Source organism: Microcaecilia unicolor, chromosome 7, assembly GCF_901765095.1.
Source record: "Microcaecilia unicolor chromosome 7, aMicUni1.1, whole genome shotgun sequence".
NCBI classification, from domain to species: domain Eukaryota; kingdom Metazoa; phylum Chordata; class Amphibia; order Gymnophiona; family Siphonopidae; genus Microcaecilia; species Microcaecilia unicolor.
Window position 1 is genome coordinate 28,577,566 of NC_044037.1, and position 20,897 is coordinate 28,598,462.

General features: G+C 47.0%; 1 protein-coding gene across 1 annotated transcript in view; it reads right to left on the minus strand.

Moving 5' to 3' along the window:
- Nucleotides 1–360: 360 nt before the first annotated feature.
- ZBTB33 (zinc finger and BTB domain containing 33) overlaps nt 361–20,897 on the minus strand; it is a 41,656-nt gene continuing 21,119 nt past the window's right edge. The window contains exon 2 of the mRNA XM_030209302.1: nt 361–2,471. Within this exon, the coding sequence (XP_030065162.1) occupies nt 382–2,469 (2,088 nt within the window). The 5' untranslated portion in view covers nt 2,470–2,471 and the 3' untranslated portion in view covers nt 361–381. The remainder of the gene's footprint in view (nt 2,472–20,897) is intronic.

The window sequence follows — 20,897 nt, forward strand, 5'->3', positions numbered from 1 at the left end:
ATTGCTAAACAATGTCTAAGTAATTCAGCAGTAAAGTGCTAACATATAACGGGAAAACAAAAGTTTACATGACAGCAGGCCTTTTCATGTATTTAGGAAATACCTGATTATTTGTTGTGAAAAATATTGTCTTTCCAATTTACTTTTTTTTAATAATTTTTAAATGGATGAACTGGACACTATGTTGCCAGTTCTGTACACATTTGCTTTCATCACAACGTTCAAGTAAATGTTCAGATGAGTTTAAGCTACCCATTAGCTGTAACTACATATAACCTACCCAAACCCTAGCCTCGGTAGACATTAACATGTTTTCAGTTTAAGGATTTTATTTATTAAATTCATTAGTTTCGTCTTTCTTATGCTGGAGCTAAACACAGCTCAGTAAGACTCTGGAATTACAAATTCAAATTCATTACTGCCTTCCGAGACATTCGGCTTAAATAATGTTTGACTTCCCTGCTGAATGAAGATGTCGTCCCAAGTCATTTGCTTAGGTTGAGGAACAGGGGCTGTTCCTTCAACAGGTGTCTCATTCTTGTTGTTGTCAACATGATAGACAATTCCGTCCTCGTTTATGATTGGGATACTGGTAGAAGTATCAGTGATATATGCATACTGCCTGATCTGCAGAGACCTGCATGGATGCAAGCGGTAAAGCTTAGAGTCTCCAGAAGGATCCTGACTATGGACAGACCTAATATGTGAAGCCATAACTTGATAGTTGATGAATGTTTTGCCACATGTCAAGCACTGGTAGCGTCGCTCTCCCGTATGGTGTATTTCATGCTTTGTGCGGTACTCTGCAAGAGGAAAAACTTTGTCACAGTAACGACAAGGGTATTTCTTTTCCCAGGAATGAACATTAAAATGTCTCCGTAAACTTGTAAGACACACATAAGATCGCTTACATACAATGCAAATGTAATAGACTTTTCCATCCACTATGAGTTCATAGTGGTCATCATGTTTTAGTTTCATCCGTTTGTTTAAGGAACCTTCACCAGATGTTTGTGGGAAACCACTATTCAGCCTTGATTCCCCTTCTTCGGGATCATCTTTGACAGGAATTACAATATCATATGTATCTTCACCAATGTTGGCATACACTTTGCAACCAGTCGATAATCCTTCTATCTCTGAAGCTGTGTCCAATGTTATGATCTTCTTCCCACCCATAATGTGCTGAGACCCTAAACCTGTCATGGAATCTCTATTACCTCCAGGAACAACATCACAAACTTTCAGTTTGAATGCTCCAGGTTTGGAAGATGATTGCTGTCTAAAGGTAACCACATGTTTTTTCTGAAATCCTGACCCACTGAAAGCCGTTACTGCCCCTGTAGCAGTCTGGTCTGTTACTGAGCCCATCATTAAATTTGTACTAGAAGCACAACTGCGATCGAGGCTAATCTCAGATTTGGGAAAAATCACAGAATTAGATGGCTGCTGCTTGTGCACTAGCAGATTAACTGTAGGTTGCTTCTGGTATGAAGAATTTATGATAGGCGAAGCAAGATGAGTAGAAGGATTGAGATGATGTGGATTTAACACAATCGTATTGAGAGCCAGAAGCTTTTGAGTTGGGACAAGTGATTCGCCACTAGGTTGCAACTGGTTTGGACCTGACAAGTTATTGACGGATGCAGTAACCTTTTGAGATGACATAACAGGTTTGTGTAGTGGCTGACTTGGAGGATTTGCATTTGGAACAAACTGAGTTGGAGCAGGAGACCTACTATTATTGCTATTGGTCTTTTGGTCCGACACAATTGTAGCATTTGGAGTAGGCTGCTGCTGTGGTGTTTCAGCGCTATGTGATGGACGTTCTTTTGGAGGCACCAGCTCAGAGCAAAAAATTACATCATCATCATCATCTGAGATATTCTCCCTTGAGTCAGCAGCTTTTTTAGATATAGAAAGTTTATCACCATATAAAGAAAAGGCTTCAGTTATGACAGGCATCACACCAGGTACCTCTTGATTCAGTCCAGCTTTTGCAGATTGATTTGTGGAGGGCTGTGTTTCAGAATCTTTTTGATCAGAGCTAGGTGGTGATTCTTCTGGACTGCCATCTTTGCCTCCATCTGAAATGTTTTTCACCTGTGACAGAGGGATGCCCAGATCTGCTATAAACTTAACTCCCAACAATTGCCCAGATTTGATCAACTCTTCCAGTGAATCAGATCTAATGCGGACTATTTTAGAACTGTAAATGTAATTGAGTATTTCTGCAAAGATTTCTGCTCGTACAAAACTCAGTTCAACAACTTGCCCAGCCACAGAGAACAGCTGATGAAAATATGTGCTGGATGCAGATAGGATATTTCTGTGGGCTCGAAACTTTCTGTCCTCCACAATAATCGTTACATCACAGAACAAACCATGGATACGCTGTTCATTCAAAGATTTTAAGAGAGTACCAGAGTACTGAGTATCTGTTGCTGAAATCAACTTTTTGCTCTCCATGCCTAAAAGGAAAAAAAAAAGGATAAATCATTACATATATACTATACTCCAATCACATTAAATGTTTCCTAAAATAAGCCTGTGACCTTAGACATTTGTGAATTTCTGGATGATTTTTTTAAAAAATCAATCACTTATTTGGATTTAATTCACACCTTTTTTTTGTAGTAGCTCAAAGTGAGTTACATTCAGAAACAGAGAATTACTAAAGGTGGTTAGATGGCTCTTACATCCAGCAATTATTTTTGCTACTTCAACTTTAACAGCTTCTGCATTTGCTGGTTTTTAGATTCAAGATTGAGTCTGCGGGAAGGAGTTTGGATCTTCTGAATCATTCGCTGTCCCCCTTCAGCGGAACTGAGATATTGAGGCTGACTGTAGCAAAAGGTGATGTGGGCTTGTTGAGAAAATTTACAGAAGGATCACACTGCTTAGATCCTTGGCCTGGTGGGTTTTTACAGGACTCTCCAGATAAGATTCTGTGTAAGCTGACAGTTTGTGACAATGGTTCTACAGGAAGGAAGCTATCCTTTGGAGACATAATTCTTACTCCTCCACTTGAAACTTAGTTCTAATGAAGCTACTTCTTTGTTATGAGCCTATAGCTAGTCTACCAGTGTTGGGTAAAATGGTGGAGACAGTAGTGGCTTCTCAGCTTTAGGGCTATCTAGAAATATCCCTAGATGGTAGATAGTCTGGGTTTCATCCTATGTATAGCACTGAAAAAGTATACTAATGCCTTAGTTATGTATTATATTTAATTTTGGATGAGGAGAAGAAGGCTATACTTATACAGTTTATCAACATTTGATTTGAATCAATTACACTCTGTTGTTAAGAAAACTTAATTTGGGACTAGCAGAGATGAAGTTAAAATGGCTCACAGAATTTCTCGTCAATAGGAGGTACAAGGTGAAGTGGGTGGGGGGGGGACTTTTATGAAGCATGAAAACCAGGTTGTGGGTGTCCCGAAGGATTCACCAGTTTCCTTTATTTTATTTGCTTGGATTTGCCCACACCTTTTTCAGTAGTAGCTCAAGGTGATTTACATTCAGGTACAGTAGGTATTTTAATGTTTTTCTTAGTAGAGAGAGCTTTGGACATCTCATACTATATTTATGCTGATCCTTTTTCAAACCTCTTTAGCTTAAGACATATGATTTGGTGCATTGGCAAACTGCTTAATACTGAATCCAGTAAAGACCAATTTAATGTATATTGGGAATCAAATAAGCAAATTCCTGAGCCGACTCCTGTCTTAGCTGACATTACTGTGATCTCACAATTTTGGGTGTAGCTTTTGTTTCTCATTAACTATGAAAACTATATAGGGACAGGTGGTGAAAAACGTCCCTGTATTTTTGAATTATATTCATCAAATTAGGGCCCATCTGGTGGACCCTTATGTGGTTGAAGTGGTACAGGTGATTAATCTTTTTTAGCTTGATTACTCTAACATAGCCTACTAGGGACTTTCTACTAGATTGCAATTGAGACAATCTTTCCAAAATAAAACCAGCAAACTGGTCTTAAGAGACATGCTATCCCTCCCCCCCACCCTTTTTTTTTCTTTTGACAGCACTCCACTGGCTGTCTCTTCATATGAGAATATAGTTTAAAATAATATACCTGTCCTTTAAGATTCTTTACAGTATGGCTCCATCATATGGCAGCTTGATCATCCCAGATTACTTGATCAGTGAGAACAAGTTAAGTTATTGCAACCATCACAAGGGGGCTTCATTACAAATGGTCTTTTGATGAAGGGTTCTGTTGTAATACTGCTTGGTTTGGAAGTCTCTCTCATGTCACTTCACTGGCTTCCGATCAGGTACCGAATACAGTTCAAGCTTCTCCTCCTAACCTACAAATGCACTCAGTCCACAGCCCCTCATTAACTCTCTACCCTCATCTCCCCTTACGTTCCCACCCGAAACCTCCGCTCACCGGACAAATCCCTCCTCTCAGTACCCTTTCTCCACCACCGCCAACTCCAGGCTCCGCCCTTTCTGCCTCGCCTCACCCTATGCTTGAAATAAACTTCCTGAGCCCATTCGCCAAGCCCCCTCCCTGCCCATCTTCAAATCCTTGCTAAAAGCCCACCTCTTCAATGTAGCCTTCGGCACCTAACCTTTATACCTCTATTCAGGAAATCCAGACTGCCCCAATTTGACTGACTGCACATTTGTTCTTTAGATTGTAAGCTCCTTGAGCAGGGACTGTCCTTCTCTGTTAAACTGTACAGCGCTGCGTAACCCTAGTAGCTCTTTAGAAATGTTAAGTAGTAGTAGTCATGTCAGAGTTCAGGATGTCTACTACTTTCAGTTTATTGTCTAGTTAAGACCTAGATGTTTAGTTTTTATTGAACATATGAACATACAGGCAACCATGAAACAGAGATGAGTTCAATTTTACTTAGGAAAATTCCCATCCCCTACTCCCATCCCGCCACCAAACAAAACTTCTTGCAGTAAAATGGTCAACGATATCATGAAACCTGCCCCCTCAAACTTTCATCCCCCCTACCCTCCCACCAACAGACACATCATTGGGAGGCTGTACTCAAATCTCCTGACAGCAAGCAGAATTATATCCCCGATACTCACAACAGATATAAGGTATTCAACACCAAACTTTGTGCCTTATGACACTGTTTGCAAATAATCATTCCAAACAGAGAGAAACAGTTTTCATCTTTTGAGGAAATGTTAGTATCTCTCGATTCCAATAACATCAAGCAATGCAACCGGAGTTGCCACTGCCAAAAGAATGGAGGGTCTTGACTAATCCATCTTTGCAAACTACATTCCCCCCCCCCCCCCCCCCCCCCCAGAATACATGCCCTATGTATAAATAAGCTTTGACATTTCCCTTGGAAGGCAGAATGCTGCTCCCTGATCTAAAATGACATCCAAAGTGGAACATGTGACAGGCTGGCCAACCACTCTCGTAAGATAACTGAAAAGTCGCTTCCAGAACACCAATATAGGAGAGCATTTCCAAAAAGATCGAAAAGTATATAAATTACAGCACAGAACGACCTGTCAGTTGTCCTATGTGGTTTACATTTTAGAATGTGTCTGCTACAATGATGTATGTTGGAAAAATCATAAGACGTTTACATCAGAGGATCACAGAACACCGTTCTTGTGTGCAGTAGAAACAATCTGGGGCACCTCTTGATGCATATTGCCTAGCAAAAGGACATACCTTTGATTCTTTCAAATGTTTTATTATAGACTATGCCCCCCCCCCCCCAATCTTCGAGTAGGTGATCATGATACTGCTTTGCCTAGACGGAAGCAACGATGGATACATACGCTGCAACGTTTAGAACAGAGGGGTTTAAATTCACACACTGAATGGACAGCGTTTTTTTTTTTTGTAAACAGGTTTTTGAAATAGAAGGGAGACCCTCAAAATGCGGAAGGGAGTGGAGAAGTCAGTTATAGAATTTTTTTGACAAACACTGGGTGCATAAATGTTACAAAACACATATGTAGTTCTATCCACAGTTAAATGAAGTATAACATATCTGCCCCGTCTCTATCAGCCACTATACGATGGATGGAAAAATTAGTTCTTACCTGATAATTTTCTTTCCATCAGTTCTAAGAGATCAATCCAGAGACTTGTAGGTTATGTCCCTCTACCAGCAGATGGAGAGAGAGAGAACTTCAGAGATAGCTAGCTATATGTGCAGCCAGCTTCTCTTCAGTATGGTCGATACCAATGCAGTGGAAAATTCAGAAATCCCAATGAAACGAACACTCTCCTGCATCCGTGAATCCAATTTGGAACCTCAACTGCCAAGGCAGGAGGCGGCAGCACACCACCAAAGTGGATACTGCAATAATCATGTTTCTATACATCGTCTTCAGTTTTGTCACTTTTTTTTTTTTAAGGAAAGAAACCAAACACAGGAACTCTTCCATTACTTATCAACGAAAGTCGAACAACCCACAGAAATTGTCTGATAAAGGGAAGGTCTCTGTATTGATCTGTTGGGACTAATGGCAAGAAAATTATCAGGTAAGAACTAATTTTTCCTTCCATAGCGACCCACAGGTCAATCCAGAGACTTCTGGGATGTATCAAAGCAGTCCTCAAGAAAGGCGGGATAAATCCATCCCAGATGAGAGGACTGATGCGCCGAAAGTTGCATCCTGACGGGCTGCCACTCTAATCTATAATGTTTAGTAAAAGAATATGCTGAAGCCCACACGGCAGCCCTGCAAATGTCCTCCAAAGAAACCAGACAAAACTCGGCATGGGAAGCTGCTTGTGCCCTCGTACAGTGTGCCCACACCTGAAAGGGAGGAAGCCTACCCACAGCTAAGTAAGTCAACACTATTGCCTCCCACAACCAACGCGCCACCATGGCTTTGAATGCCATGTCTCCTTTTTGCGTCCAGCATGGAAGACAAAATGATCAGATCAGCGAAATTCATTACTGACCTCCAAGTAACGCATAAGAATGCGCCAAACATATACAGTGGGGGAAATAAGTATTTGATCCCTTGCTGATTTTGTAAGTTTGCCCACTGACAAAGACATGAGCAGCCCATAATTGAAGGGTAGGTTATTGGTAACAGTGAGAGATAGCACATCACAAATTAAATCCGGAAAATCACATTGTGGAAAGTATATGAATTTATTTGCATTCTGCAGAGGGAAATAAGTATTTGATCCCCCACCAACCAGTAAGAGATCTGGCCCCTACAGACCAGGTAGATGCTCCAAATCAACTCGTTACCTGCATGACAGACAGCTGTCGACAATGGTCACCTGTATGAAAGACACCTGTCCACAGACTCAGTGAATCAGTCAGACTCTAACCTCTACAAAATGGCCAAGAGCAAGGAGCTGTCTAAGGATGTCAGGGACAAGATCATACACCTGCACAAGGCTGGAATGGGCTACAAAACCATCAGTAAGACGCTGGGCGAGAAGGAGACAACTGTTGGTGCCATAGTAAGAAAATGGAAGAAGTACAAAATGACTGTCAATCGACAAAGATCTGGGGCTCCACGCAAAATCTCACCTCGTGGGGTATCCTTGATCATGAGGAAGGTTAGAAATCAGCCTACAACTACAAGGGGGGAACTTGTCAATGATCTCAAGGCAGCTGGGACCACTGTCACCACGAAAACCATTGGTAACACATTATGACATAACGGATTGCAATCCTGCAGTGCCCGCAAGGTCCCCCTGCTCCGGAAGGCACATGTGACGGCCCGTCTGAAGTTTGCCAGTGAACACCTGGATGATGCCGAGAGTGATTGGGAGAAGGTGCTGTGGTCAGATGAGACAAAAATTGAGCTCTTTGGCATGAACTCAACTCGCCGTGTTTGGAGGAAGAGAAATGCTGCCTATGACCCAAAGAACACCGTCCCCACTGTCAAGCATGGAGGTGGAAATGTTATGTTTTGGGGGTGTTTCTCTGCTAAGGGCACAGGACTACTTCACCGCATCAATGGGAGAATGGATGGGGCCATGTACCGTACAATTCTGAGTGACAACCTCCTTCCCTCCGCCAGGGCCTTAAAAATGGGTCGTGGCTGGGTCTTCCAGCATGACAATGACCCAAAACATACAGCCAAGGCAACAAAGGAGTGGCTCAGGAAGAAGCACATTAGGGTCATGGAGTGGCCTAGCCAGTCACCAGACCTTAATCCCATTGAAAACTTATGGAGGGAGCTGAAGCTGCGAGTTGCCAAGCGACAGCCCAGAACTCTTAATGATTTAGAGATGATCTGCAAAGAGGAGTGGACCAAAATTCCTCCTGACATGTGTGCAAACCTCATCATCAACTACAGAAGACGTCTGACCGCTGTGCTTGCCAACAAGGGTTTTGCCACCAAGTATTAGGTCTTGTTTGCCAGAGGGATTAAATACTTATTTCCCTCTGCAGAATGCAAATAAATTCATATACTTTCCACAATGTGATTTTCCGGATTTAATTTGTGATGTGCTATCTCTCACTGTTACCAATAACCTACCCTTCAATTATGGGCTGCTCATGTCTTTGTCAGTGGGCAAACTTACAAAATCAGCAAGGGATCAAATACTTATTTCCCCCACTGTAGGTACTGTAGTGCCTGGAACTCCGAGGAGTCCTCCCGGCAAAACGCTGGCAGCACCAGCATCTGGTTCAGATGAAAACACAATACTACCTTCAGCAAAAAGGATGGCACTGTCCGAATGCATACTCCCGCTTCGGTGAAGCGTAGAAAGGGGTCCCTGCAGGACAAGGATTGTAGTTCCAACACACACCTGACAGAGACGACCGCTACCAGGAAAATCGTTTTCAAGGTGAGATCCTTCAATCGGTCTAAAGGCTCAAAGGGAGGCCACTGCATTGCCTGCTGAATGAGGTTCAGATTCCATGTCAGAAGAACCGGCACCCTAAGTAGTCACAGATGGTTCATTCCCCCAGAGGAAGCACAAGACATTTGGGTGAGCAGCTAATGAAGAGCCCTTAAGGCGGCCCCCAAAGCAGGCAAAAGCTGCCACTTGAACCTTCAAGGTATTCAAGGAAAGAGACTTCTCCAGACCTTTCTGCAAGAAAGCAAGGGTAATGGATACCAAAGCCGAAACTGCAGGGACGCCTGACAAAGAACACCAAGCTCAAACGTACACCAGACTCTGGCGTACGCTGTGGACATAGAACACTTCCTGGCCTGTAGCATGGTCGTAATAACCACGTCTGGGTAACCCTTCTTCCTCAGACACGCCCTCTCAAGGACCAGGCCATAAGACCAAAGTGGGAGGGATCCTCCGTCTGAATGGGACCCTGAATCAGGAGTCCGCCCTGCACGGAGAACCAGAGCGATCAGTCAAGAAGCAGATGAGGTCCATGTACCACGGGTGCACAGGCTAATCCGGAGCCACCAGGATCACCGTCCCGGGATGTCTCGCAATCTGGCCCACTACATGCCCCACCATGGGCCATGGTTGGAAAACAAAAAATATCCAAGGACCAATTTTGGAGCAGGGCGTCGATTCCCTCTGATCCTAACTCCTTGCCTCTGCTGAAGAATTGGGCTACCTCCGCGTTGGCCCTGCTGGCCATGAGGTTCATCTCCGGCATCCCCCAGAGGTCTGTAATGTGCTCAAATGCCTGCGGCAAAAGTTCCCATTCGCCCAGGTTCAGGAAAGTCTGCCTGCAAGTTTGTCAACCCCACTATGTGCACAGCCGAGAGCAGGGTCAGGTGCACTTCCGCCTAGTGGCAGAGGAGCTCTGCCTCCTGTGCCAGGGACACACTCTTTGTTCCTCCCTGCCTGTTCACATATGCTACTGCTGTAGCACTGTCTGACAGAACTCGCACAGGGGACCCCCATAGAATGCTGTCAAACTACCTTCGTGCCAGGCGATCGACCTCAACTCCAACGGGTTGATGGACCATGATGCATCCACCGGGGACCAAGACCCCAGGGCCATCCTACTAAGGCAATGAGCCCCCCCCCCCCCCCCAACTGGATAGGCAGGCATCCGTGGTTACTATCACCCAGTCTGGCGACGCCAAAGGACAACCCTGTTACAGATGCTCCAGAGCCAGCTATCATTGCATCACTAGCCTGGCTTGCGGCATCCACGGCACCCAGGCCTGATAATCCTCCGAGAGAGGCAACCACCTGCTGGGCAGAGATAACTGAAGCGGTCGCATGTGGCTCCTGGCCCACAGTACTACATCCAATGTGGACGCCATGGAGCCCAGCACTTGCACGTAATCCCAGGCTCGGGGTGCTGGCTTCCACAGGAGACTCTCCAGCTGGCCCTGGAGCAGTAGACTGTGCAGTGTCGGTAGGGACATCATCCCTGCCTATGTGCTGAAAGTCACGCCCATGTACTCTAGCGACTGCAAGGGTGAAAGATGGCCTATGGACCACAGAAGAATGATTACTCTGTCCGTTGCCTTGAGTCTCTCTTTGTAGGACGGCGCCCGAATGAGCCAGTCATCAAGACAGGGTGCACATGAACCCCCTCCTTCCGGAGTGCTGCTGTGATGAACACTATGACTCTTGAGAAGGTTCTGGGTGCTATAGCAAGCCCAAAGGACATCGCTTGAACCTGAAAGTGCTGACCTAGCACTGCAAACCGGAGAAAGCGTTGATGATGGGGCCAAATGGGGATGTGCAGATATGTCTCTTTCAGATCGAGAGTGGTCAAGAATTCCCCTGGTTGTATCGCAGCAATGACTAAGCGCAAGGTTTCAATTCTCAAGTGTCGAACACATAAGGTCTTGTTTACCGCCTTGAGATCCAATACATGGCAGAAAGAGCCTCCCTTTTTGGGTACCACAAAGTAAATGGAGTAACAACAGAGGCCACACTCCTCCGGTGGCATGGGTCACACCATACAGATGCATAACAAGTCGTCAAGGGTATCCGTACAGCTGCTATCTTGGCCTCAGCCTTGCAGGGAGACTCTAGGAAGAAGTCTGACCAGGGACGGGCAAACTTGAGTTTGTATCCGTCCCGGATTACCTCCAAGACCCATTTGTCAGACGTTACCCTGGCCCACTCCTCCAGAAAATGGGACAGCTGCCCTCCAACAGCCAGCAGTGACTGGGCCAGGGGGATATCATCCCAATCCAACTTCAGTGAGGTGGCATCAAAATCAAGGGCCTCTGGGGCCGCTTAGCTAATAGTGGCTGTGGTGAGGAACAAGATCCCAGAGGGGAGGGAGAGGCATCAAGGCCCTGTGAACCCCCTGCCCACTTCAATAAGGCGGCTTTGTGCATAAGCAGCACAAACTCTGGCAAAAACGGGGCACTCTAGCTACCAGAAGCCTGCACTAGGTCATCTGACCGCTCGGTATCTGCCCACAGCAAGGCCTGCTCAGAATGAAATTTTTCCGCCACCACGTCCAATGCAGAGCGCAGCGGTGCTGAGAAAACAGCACACGCATCAGGGAGGCGCCCCAGACAGGCCCAAGGTTCCTGCCAAAACAGTAAGTCTCCTCCGAATTGCAAGCCGAAACCGAGCTCCCTGTTCCCATCTGTCTTGCTTCAGGCACGCTGTGCCACACGCACGTGTCGCACCCGCAGGCTGCTGCCCTCCGGCTCCCACACCAGGAACAGCACTTTGCAGCTTCTGATGGCGCTGACATCGGGAGCACTGAGGCGAATGCTGTGGACCCCCCTGACCAAAATTTCAGCACTGCAAAACACTCCTCTGTCCAGTTCCCTTCCTTTTTCTTTTTTTTAAAGCTGCCCCTGCAGTGCTTACTTTAGCTGCCTGATGCTGGGTTTTTTTGTTGTTGTTTTCTTTCAGGAGGCAGGGGAGAGCAAGCAGGTGCCAGATCAAATAGGGCACTGGAAGCCAGGAACCCAGGGGGGGCCGTTGGGAGTAGAGAGTTGCACAGGGACAGAAATCTTACCCATCCCCGCCCGTCCCTGCTAGAATCTCACCCATCCCCACTGGAATCTTACCCATCCCCGCAAAAATTTAACCCATCACAACCCATCCCCACCCGTCCCCGCAGGAATTTAATGGCACATAAAAGAAAATTCTGGTCAGCTCCCTCAGTCTCTCTCTGAATTTGAGCCACATCACTGTAGGCAAGGAAGGAATGGAAGCTGAAACTTAGAACACTCTGGTGTGCACATGTAAGATTTGTCTCTGATTTCTGGCACTGTGTGCTGAGAGGTCACCACATGCACACACCAGTAGGTTAGGTGTCAGACCTGAGGTCTGCGCATCAGCCCGGGAGCAAAGAGGATTTGTAACATAGTAAGTGACAGCAAATAAAGACCTGAACGGTCCCCATCCAGTCTGCCCAATAGTCACACTCATTATCAATTCATGATTAAATCAACAAGTGTGATATTATATACTTTCTTTCGTGTTTCTGGAACATAGACCATAGACGTCTATCTGGCCCTATACTTATGTTCCAACTGCTGGAGTTCTCGTTGAAGCCCACTCCAGTCTATTCATCTTCTCATTTGTGGGATACAGACTGTAAAAATCTAACCAGCACTGTCCTTATGTTCCAGCCACTGAAGTTGCTGTTTAAGCCCTTTCTAGCCCATCCTAAACCAGACTGCCATATATTAGACACAGACCATACAAGTCTGCCCGGTATCGGCCCTAGTTAATCACAGCCAGAGTCGCCATCTAAGCGTCACTTGACACATCCACACACATGCAGCCATTTAAGGTTAGCATTTTTATAACTTCCATTTTCTAATTAGAGATCCTCTGTGTTCATCCCAAGTCTTTTTGAATTCCATCATCATTTGTATCTCTACCACCTCCTTAACAGAAGACTTTCCACATTTATGCTGTTAAAGCAAGGAGGAGGAGGAGACAGCACTCAAGGTACTCAGTAGATGAGAGGCTGATGCAGTGCAGCTTACACTTCCAAAGGAACCCCGCAGAACTGCTTCCATCCCCGCGGGAGCCCTGCAGGACCTGCTTCCGTCCCCGCGGGAATACTGCAGAACTGCTTCTGTCCCGACAGGAACCCCGCAGAACTGCTTCCGTCCCGTGCAGCTCTCTAGTTGGGAGGGACCTGGCACCAACAGGTATACCCCCAAAAAATCCCACGAGATGGGACCTCAACACCAATCCAGGCTCAACATAGACCCATGGGACGGGCTAGGAGCTGGATCAATCAGGAGTTGCACAGTTATGACCATCTGCTAGACAGAGAGAACACTGAAGAGAAGCTGGCTGCACATGACCACATATAGCTATCTATGAAGGTCTCTAGATTGATCTGTGGGATGCTATGGAAGGTGGCATTTAACCCTTAAGTAACAAGAACATAGATGTTGCCATACTGGGACAGATTGAAGGTCCATCAGGCCCAGTATTCTGTTTCCAACAGTGGCCAATCCAGATCACAAGTACCTGGCAAGATCCCAAAACAGTAAAATAGATTTTATGCTGCTTATTCTAGAAATAAGCAGTGGATTTTCCTCAAGTTCATCTCAACAATGGTTTATGGACTTTTCTTTTAGGAAGTTATCCAAACCATTTTAAAATCCTGCTAAGCCAACTGCTTTTACCACATTTTCTGACAACAAATTTCAGAGTTTAGTTACACATTTGACTGAAGAAATATTTTCTAATTTGTTTTAAATTTACTACTTAACAGCTTCATTGCGTGCCCCCTAGTCCTAGTATTTTTGGAAAGAGTAAACAAGCAATTCATGTCTACCCATTCCATTGCACTCATTATTTTATAAACCTCTATCATATCTCCTCTCAGCTGTCTCTTCTGCAAACTAAAGAGCTTGGCCACTTTAGCCTTTCCTCATAGGGAAACTGTCCCAAGATAACCACCTCTGCTTTTTTTTCCCTACAGCAGAAGAGTCACAGCAAGCCCCCATCCACCACTTGACCAGCTTGTTAGGTTCAAGGGAGGTTAAATGTGTGTCCTGTAGGAATGCTATGGAAGCATGGTGTCTATTCAGTGCTGTCAATATCTTTTGGAGTTTAATGGGAAAGCCAATGCCTTCCACATTCCAAGCTATCAATTTTAAAACTTTAAGTGACCCCCCCCCCCCCCCCCCCTATTTCCAAAAGGATAGTAAAAATAGAGAAAATAGTACACCACCTAGGGAGAATGTCCCAGCCACCACTTTCCCCAGAAGGCACAAAAGTATTTAAAAAAACAAAAAAAACAAAAAACTAATGCTGCATCTGTATCAGGATTCTCCCCTCTTCCTCCCAAGAACAGCAAGAAGGGAAAATTAGGTTCTTACCTTGGTAATTTTCTTTCCTTTAGTCATAGCAGATGAATCCATTACGAATGGGTTGTGTCCACCTACCAGCAGGGGGAGATAGAGAACACTGAAAACCATAGTGCCTCCTAGGATAGCTAGCTCCATCTGCCTTTCAGTATTTTGACATTTCCAAAGCAGTGTTACACCGCAAAGTAGAATAACATGAACTTTCCTCACAGCGAAAGAATGCCCCAGAACAGGAGCATAAACACAAAGGAGGGACAAACTCAACCTCCTGTAGTAGAACAGAAACCCTGCAGACTGTTTTCCAACTTCTCCCAATGAGGGAACATGTCTGCAGGAACTGAACACAAAACAGTGTCAATTAAACAGTCAGTCAATCCATCAATCAATCAATCAATCAATCAGGGAGAGCTCATGGATTCATCTGCTATGACTAAAGGAAAGAAAATTACCAAGGTAAGAACCTAATTTTCCCTTCCTTGTCATCAGCAGCAGATGAATCCATTACGAATGGCATGTATCAAAGCAATCCCTATAGAGGGCGGGAACAAGCCACACCACGCGCAAGCACTTGTGCTCCAAAAAGCGCGTCCCTCCTGGCAGCCACATCCAGCCTATAATGACGGGCAAAAGAGAGCTTAGAAGCCCAAGTAGCTGCACTACATATCTCTTGAAGAGAGAGTGCTCCCGTCTCAGCCCAAGAGGAAGAAATCGCTCTTGTGGAATGTGCCTTAAAGGCGTCAGGCGGAAGCCGGCCAGCCAACAGATATGCCGAAAAAAATAGCTTCTTTGAGCCAGTGGGCTACAGTGGCTTTAGACGCTGGAGACCCTCTGCGAGGACCTGAAAACAAGACAAAAAGGTGATCTGAGGTCCTGAAAACATTAGTCATACGCAGGTACTGCAATAGAGTCCTGCGCACATCCAAAAGGTGCAACTGCCCAAAGGATTCTGGAAACTCCTCCCTAGAAAAGGAGGGCAGATAAATAGGCTGGTTTAGGTGAAACGCTGAAACCATCGTAGGCAGGAAGGAAGGCACTGTATGTACCGTTACTCCGGACTCTGAGAATTGCAGAAATGGGTCTCGACAGGACAGCGCCTGGAGCTCAGACACCCGTCTCGCCGATGTGATGGCCACCAAGAAGACTGCCTTTAAAGTCATATCCTTCTCCGAAGCCCACCGCAGCGGCTCGAAAGACGAACCCTGCAGAGCCTTCAATACCAGCCCCAGGTTCCAAGCCGGACAAGGTGCCTGCACGGGAGGGCGGAGCCGAAGTACCCCTCTAAGAAACCGTGCCATGTCTGGATGCGCAGCTAAGGAGAGGCCAGCGACCTTCCCTCGAAAGCATGCCAATGCTGCCACTTGCACCCGCAGGAAATTATAGGCCAAGCCTTTCTGTACACCATCCTGCAAAAAGTCCAGAATCAACGAGACAGAAGCCCACAAGGGTGTGATCGCCTTTGGAACACACCAAGCCTCAAACTGGCGCCAAATCTGGGCATACACAATGGAAGTGGACCGCTTGCGGGCCTGCAAGAGAGTGGAGATGACCTTGTTAGAATAGCCCTTGTCTCTCAATTGCACCCTCTCAATAGCCATGCCGTAAGACCAAAGCGGCAGGGATCCTCCATGGTTACCGGTCCCTGCGTCAATAGGTTCGGTACCAGAGGCAAAGGAAGAGGAGCCTCCAACAGCATCCGCCAGAGGTCCGCATACCAGGGCCGTCTGGGCCAATCCGAGGCAATGAGAATCACCACTCCCTGATGCAGCCGAATTTGCAGGAGTACTCGCCCTATCAAGGGCCAAGGAGGGAACACATATAGGAGGCCCAGCGGCCAGGGTTGAGCCAAGGCATCCAACCCCGCTGAACGAGGATCTCTCCGTCTGCTGTAAAAGCACGGGACTTTGGCATTTGTGCTTGACGCCATCAGATCCGCTACAGGCATTCCCCATTTGGCACAGAGTTGAAGGAACACTTCGTCTGCCAACCCCCACTCCGCTGGATCGATGTGGTGTCTCTGCTTAGATAATCGACTTACACGTTGCTCTGACCTGCAATATGAGCTGCTGACAGGACCTGTAGATGCAGCTCGGCCCAGTGGCAAATCTGAGCGGCCTGCGCGGCCAGTGCTCTGCACTGCGTTCCACCTTGACGATTTATATAGGCCACTGCCGTCATATTGTCCGACAGCACTCTGACAGCCAATCCCTCCAAGGTCGATTGAAAGGCCAGCAACGCCTGGAAAATTGCTTTTAACGCCAAGCGATTGATGGACCACTTCGATTCTTCGAGTGTCCACAGACCCTGGGCATGCCTCTCCTGGCAATGAGCTCCCCCAGCCCTTCAGGCTGGCATCGGTTACCACCAGGCACCAGTCGGGGAGCGCTAATGGCATTCCTCGCCATAGCTTGCTGTCTGAGAGCCACAACTCCATGCTGAGTCGGGCCGCAGGGAGCCAACTGAGTCTGCACTGATAATCCTGGGAAATGGGAGACCAGCGTTGTAGCAGGGAACACTGCAGCGGTCTCATATGCGCTCTCGCCCAAGGCACCACTTCTAAGGTGGTCGTCATCGACCCCAAGAGCTGGACAATGTCCCAAGCTCACGGGCGAGGCATCCTCAGGAGCAGGCGGACCTGGGTCTGAAGCTTGCATCTCCTTTGCTCGGGTAAAAAAACCAACCCTGAGACCGTTGCGAACCGAACCCCCAAATATTCTAGAGATTGAGAGGGGGGTCAGGTGACTTTTGGGTATATTGACGACCCAGCCCAGAGATTGCAGTACTGAAACCACTCTGGCTGTTACATGACGACTCTCTTCTGCAGAGTCCACTCTGACGAGCCCGGTTCCCTCTCGCCTGAGAAAGGCAGCTACTACCACCATTACCTTGGAAAAGGTACAGGGAGCTGTGGCAAGGCCAAAAGGCAAGGCCTGGAACTGGAAATGTTTTCCCAACACCGCAAACCGGAGAAACCGTTAGTGCAGGGGCCATATAGGAATGTGCAAGTAAGCTTCTTTCAGGTCCAGAGACGTGAGGAACTCTCCTGGCTGAACCGCCGCAATGACGGAGCGCAGGGTTTCCATGTGAAAATGCCGCACTCTTAGTGACTCGTTGACTTTCTTTAAGTCGAGAATGGGCCGATAAGACCCGCCATTTCGCGGCACCACAAAATAAATGGAGTAACGACCGCAGCCGTGTTCGGTGGGAGGCACAGGGATCACCGCTCCAAGGTGCAACAAGACTTGTAAGGTCTCCTCTACCGCTGCCCGTTTGACGGCAGTGCTGCATCGGGACTCCAAAAACACATCTCTCACCAGGATATTTAATTCCAATCTGTATCCGTCTCTGGTCAGGTCCAAAACCCACTAATCTGAGGTAATCTTGACCCACTCCTCGAGAAAGAGGGAAAGACGTCTTCCAACTGCAGGAATCGAGGAGTGGGCTGGCGCACCATCATTGAGAGGGTCGCCCATGAACTCCAGGCCTTGAACCGGCCGCTGCAGAGCATTTGTCCGAGCGAAAGGAGTTCCTCTGCTGAAAACGGGCACGCGAAGTAAACCCAGCAGAACGCCCCAGGCGGTACCTTCGAGCTTAACGGAAGCGAGGTCTGGAAGAGGAGGGAACCGCCTGACCCTTGGGAAGAAGGCCGCGGCCTATCCTCGGGTAGCCGCTGGGGTTTAGCATCCACCAGGCCCTTGACAATTTTCTCCAACTCCTCACCAAATAGGAGAAAGCCCTGGAAGGGCAACTTCACCAACCTTTGCTTAGAAGCTATATCAGCCACCCAATGCCATAGCCATAGAAGGCGGCGAGCGGCCACCGCCACAGACATCTGTTTAGCCGAGGCTCTGACTAGATCATAAAGGGTGTCAGCCAAAAAAGACAAGGCCGACTCCATCCACGGGGCTCCGCTCCATCCCCGGGCTGTTCCACTGCCTGTTGCAACCAAGCGAGGCAGGCTCGAGCAGCATAACAACTGCACACAGACGCCCATAAGGCTAGGCCTGAAATTTCAAAGGACCGTTTCATTGCTGATTCCAGCCGTCGGTCCTGCATGTCCTTCAGGGTGACCCCTCCCTCTACTGGGAGGGTAGTCTTCTTCGTCACAGCCGTGACTAGGGCATCTACTTTAGGCATGGCCAAGCGTGCCAAGTGCTCCTCACTAAGAGGGTATAAGTGCCCCATTGCCCTGGCAACTTTCAAAGGCCCCTCGGGATCAGCCCATTGAGCCGAAATAAGCTCTTGGATGCAGTCATGCAAAGGAAAGGCTCGAGCAGGCTTCTTAGTACTTGCCATCCTCGGATTACCAGAGGAGGCCTCGCCAAGCGCAGGATCTTCAATAGAGAGGGCCTGTAAGGCGTCAGAAATAAGCGCTGGCAGCTCCTTGCGGTGGAAAATCCTAACCGCGGTGGGATCATCTGGATCCAGTAGTAATCCGGCACCTTCCTCTGGCTCCTCAGACCATGAAGGCCTGCCAGACCCCTCAGAATCCCCACAGCCCGACGGGGGGGGGGGGGGGGGGGGGGGGAAGGGGGGTGTGCCACTCTCTGAAGGGGAATGTACTCTTCTTCGCTTGTCATGCGGCCAACTGTCTGGGGAAAGAACGCCTGACGGCAATCCCGGGCCGGCCTCCACCGGAGAGGAACCAGGTAGCAATGCAGAGTCAGGCACCTGCGGCAGAGCCCTCTTTAACATGAACGCTTTATGTAAAAGCAACACAAACTCAGGGGAGAAAGGCTCACCCTGGTCTCCCGGTTCCAATCCGGGGCAAGCAGCTCCTCTGGTAGCCTCCATCCAAGACTCCCCTCCAGCCTTAGACCCCTCCGCTCCCGTGGGGGTTGTGCCATGCGGCGCATCCAAAATGGCGCACGCTGCCAGCTCCACCGAGCGGGAAGAAACATCGCTCGCCATGCTCGTGCCGGCTCTGACGTCTGAAGAGCACGATTTACAGAGCCCCGCTGCTGATCTGCGCTTGCCACAACGTGAACAGTGCTTAACAACCTCCGCAGCCATCGCCGAAAATGGCAGAAAATTTCAAAATGGCGGATTCGCGGCAAAAACGCCCCGATCGCTGGCCCTCCCCGGAGGAGCTACAAGACACTCTTACCTCAATAGACCGAGTCCCAGAGCTCTGGTCACGCTGCACAGACAGAAGATAGCCTCAAAATCGCAGCGCTAACAAGCACGTCAAGTCATTCCCGCTGTGAGGAAAGTTAGAGGCAACAGCTACAGAGGCACTCCGGAGGTCCAGGAGAGTGGGAAAGGCAGGGAAAGGACAAACCAATGTGCCTGCATCCACATAGATGAGAGTGGGAAAGGCAGAGACAGGGCAAACCTGTATGCCTGCATCCACATAGGAGGAAGGGTAAGGCAGGGAAAGGGCTAACCTATGTGCCTTTAAAGTGGAGCTGCAATAGCCACAACACCCCTGCTGCAACTGGCAAAAGCAGAGGAGCCACCCCAGGCAGATTCTTGAAGGAGCTGAATAAGCTGCGTCCAACCCTGCTGTGAGATAGAGAATACTGAGAGGCAGATGGGGCTAGCCGTCCTAAGAGGCACTATGGTTTTCAGCGTTCTCTATCTCCCCCTGCTGGTAGGTGGACACAACCCATTCGTAATGGATTCATCTGCTGCTGATGACAAGGAAGTTGGCATTTTTGTTTATGCCAGTTCTTGGAGTACTTCTTTTCGTTTGTCATCAATAAAAATGTTGAAATATTAAACTTCAAATTGCTTTCCTTCAACAAAGTTACAGCAAAACTACAGTATGGGGCTCATTTTCAAAGAACTTACAAAGTTCCATCGGTTTCTATGTAACTAAGTACTTTGAAAATACGCCCCTAAGTATAACAGGTAGGAACATAATATTAAAATACTCCTTCCTAGCAAAAATGTCTATATTGTAAATAAAGAGAAATGCTTTAATTAAAAGAAAGAAAATAAATCCTTTTTCTTTTCAGAGTTAGCAAGTAATTCAGAGGATAGTGTATCACAAAATCCAGTGCAGCAGAAGGCTAAATTTAATATAACAGTACCCTCTAGGCTGCAAAAAAACCTAGAATGCATGTTAAAAAGTGAGGAATTAAACACAACTAGCTCTCCAGCTTTAGCACATGCCTTTTTTCAGTAATGGCTCAAAGCGAGGACTTTAACTTCCAATGTACTTGTGATGAACATCAAAATCTGTTAATGCACACCTCTACTGTCTATTGTTGCTTATGAGTCATTACGGAGGAAGGAGGCCAAAAACAGCGTGTGTAACTAAAGGTATATAAAGCATCTATCAAGTTAACGAGAATCTATGTCAAGTTAACAACACTCCTAAGCTCGTGTTCAACCATAGTCAAACTTTGCAATATGACCATTCAGGATTAGTTACATTTCAGATATTCCATACATAAAATTCAGCTCCTTTCTCTAGCAGCAGCAATTCAGTAGTAAACCTTGACTTCTAGACCGAGAATTGAAAGTTTCCAACGTAAAAAAAAAGCTTCCAAAACATTTATCAAGCACATGTCTGAGGCAAATAAGTATCACTCCATACAACAAAAAGCTTTTACACGAATAACCTATAATATAAATCATGATATCCACTAATATATCCCCTTCCACAATGGTGCACAACCACAGGTCAGGACTCCAAATGATGTTACAATCAGTAGATGGTGTCACAGACACAGGGCTGATCCTTCTCCCTCTGGGCTTTCATTGACCTATATACAG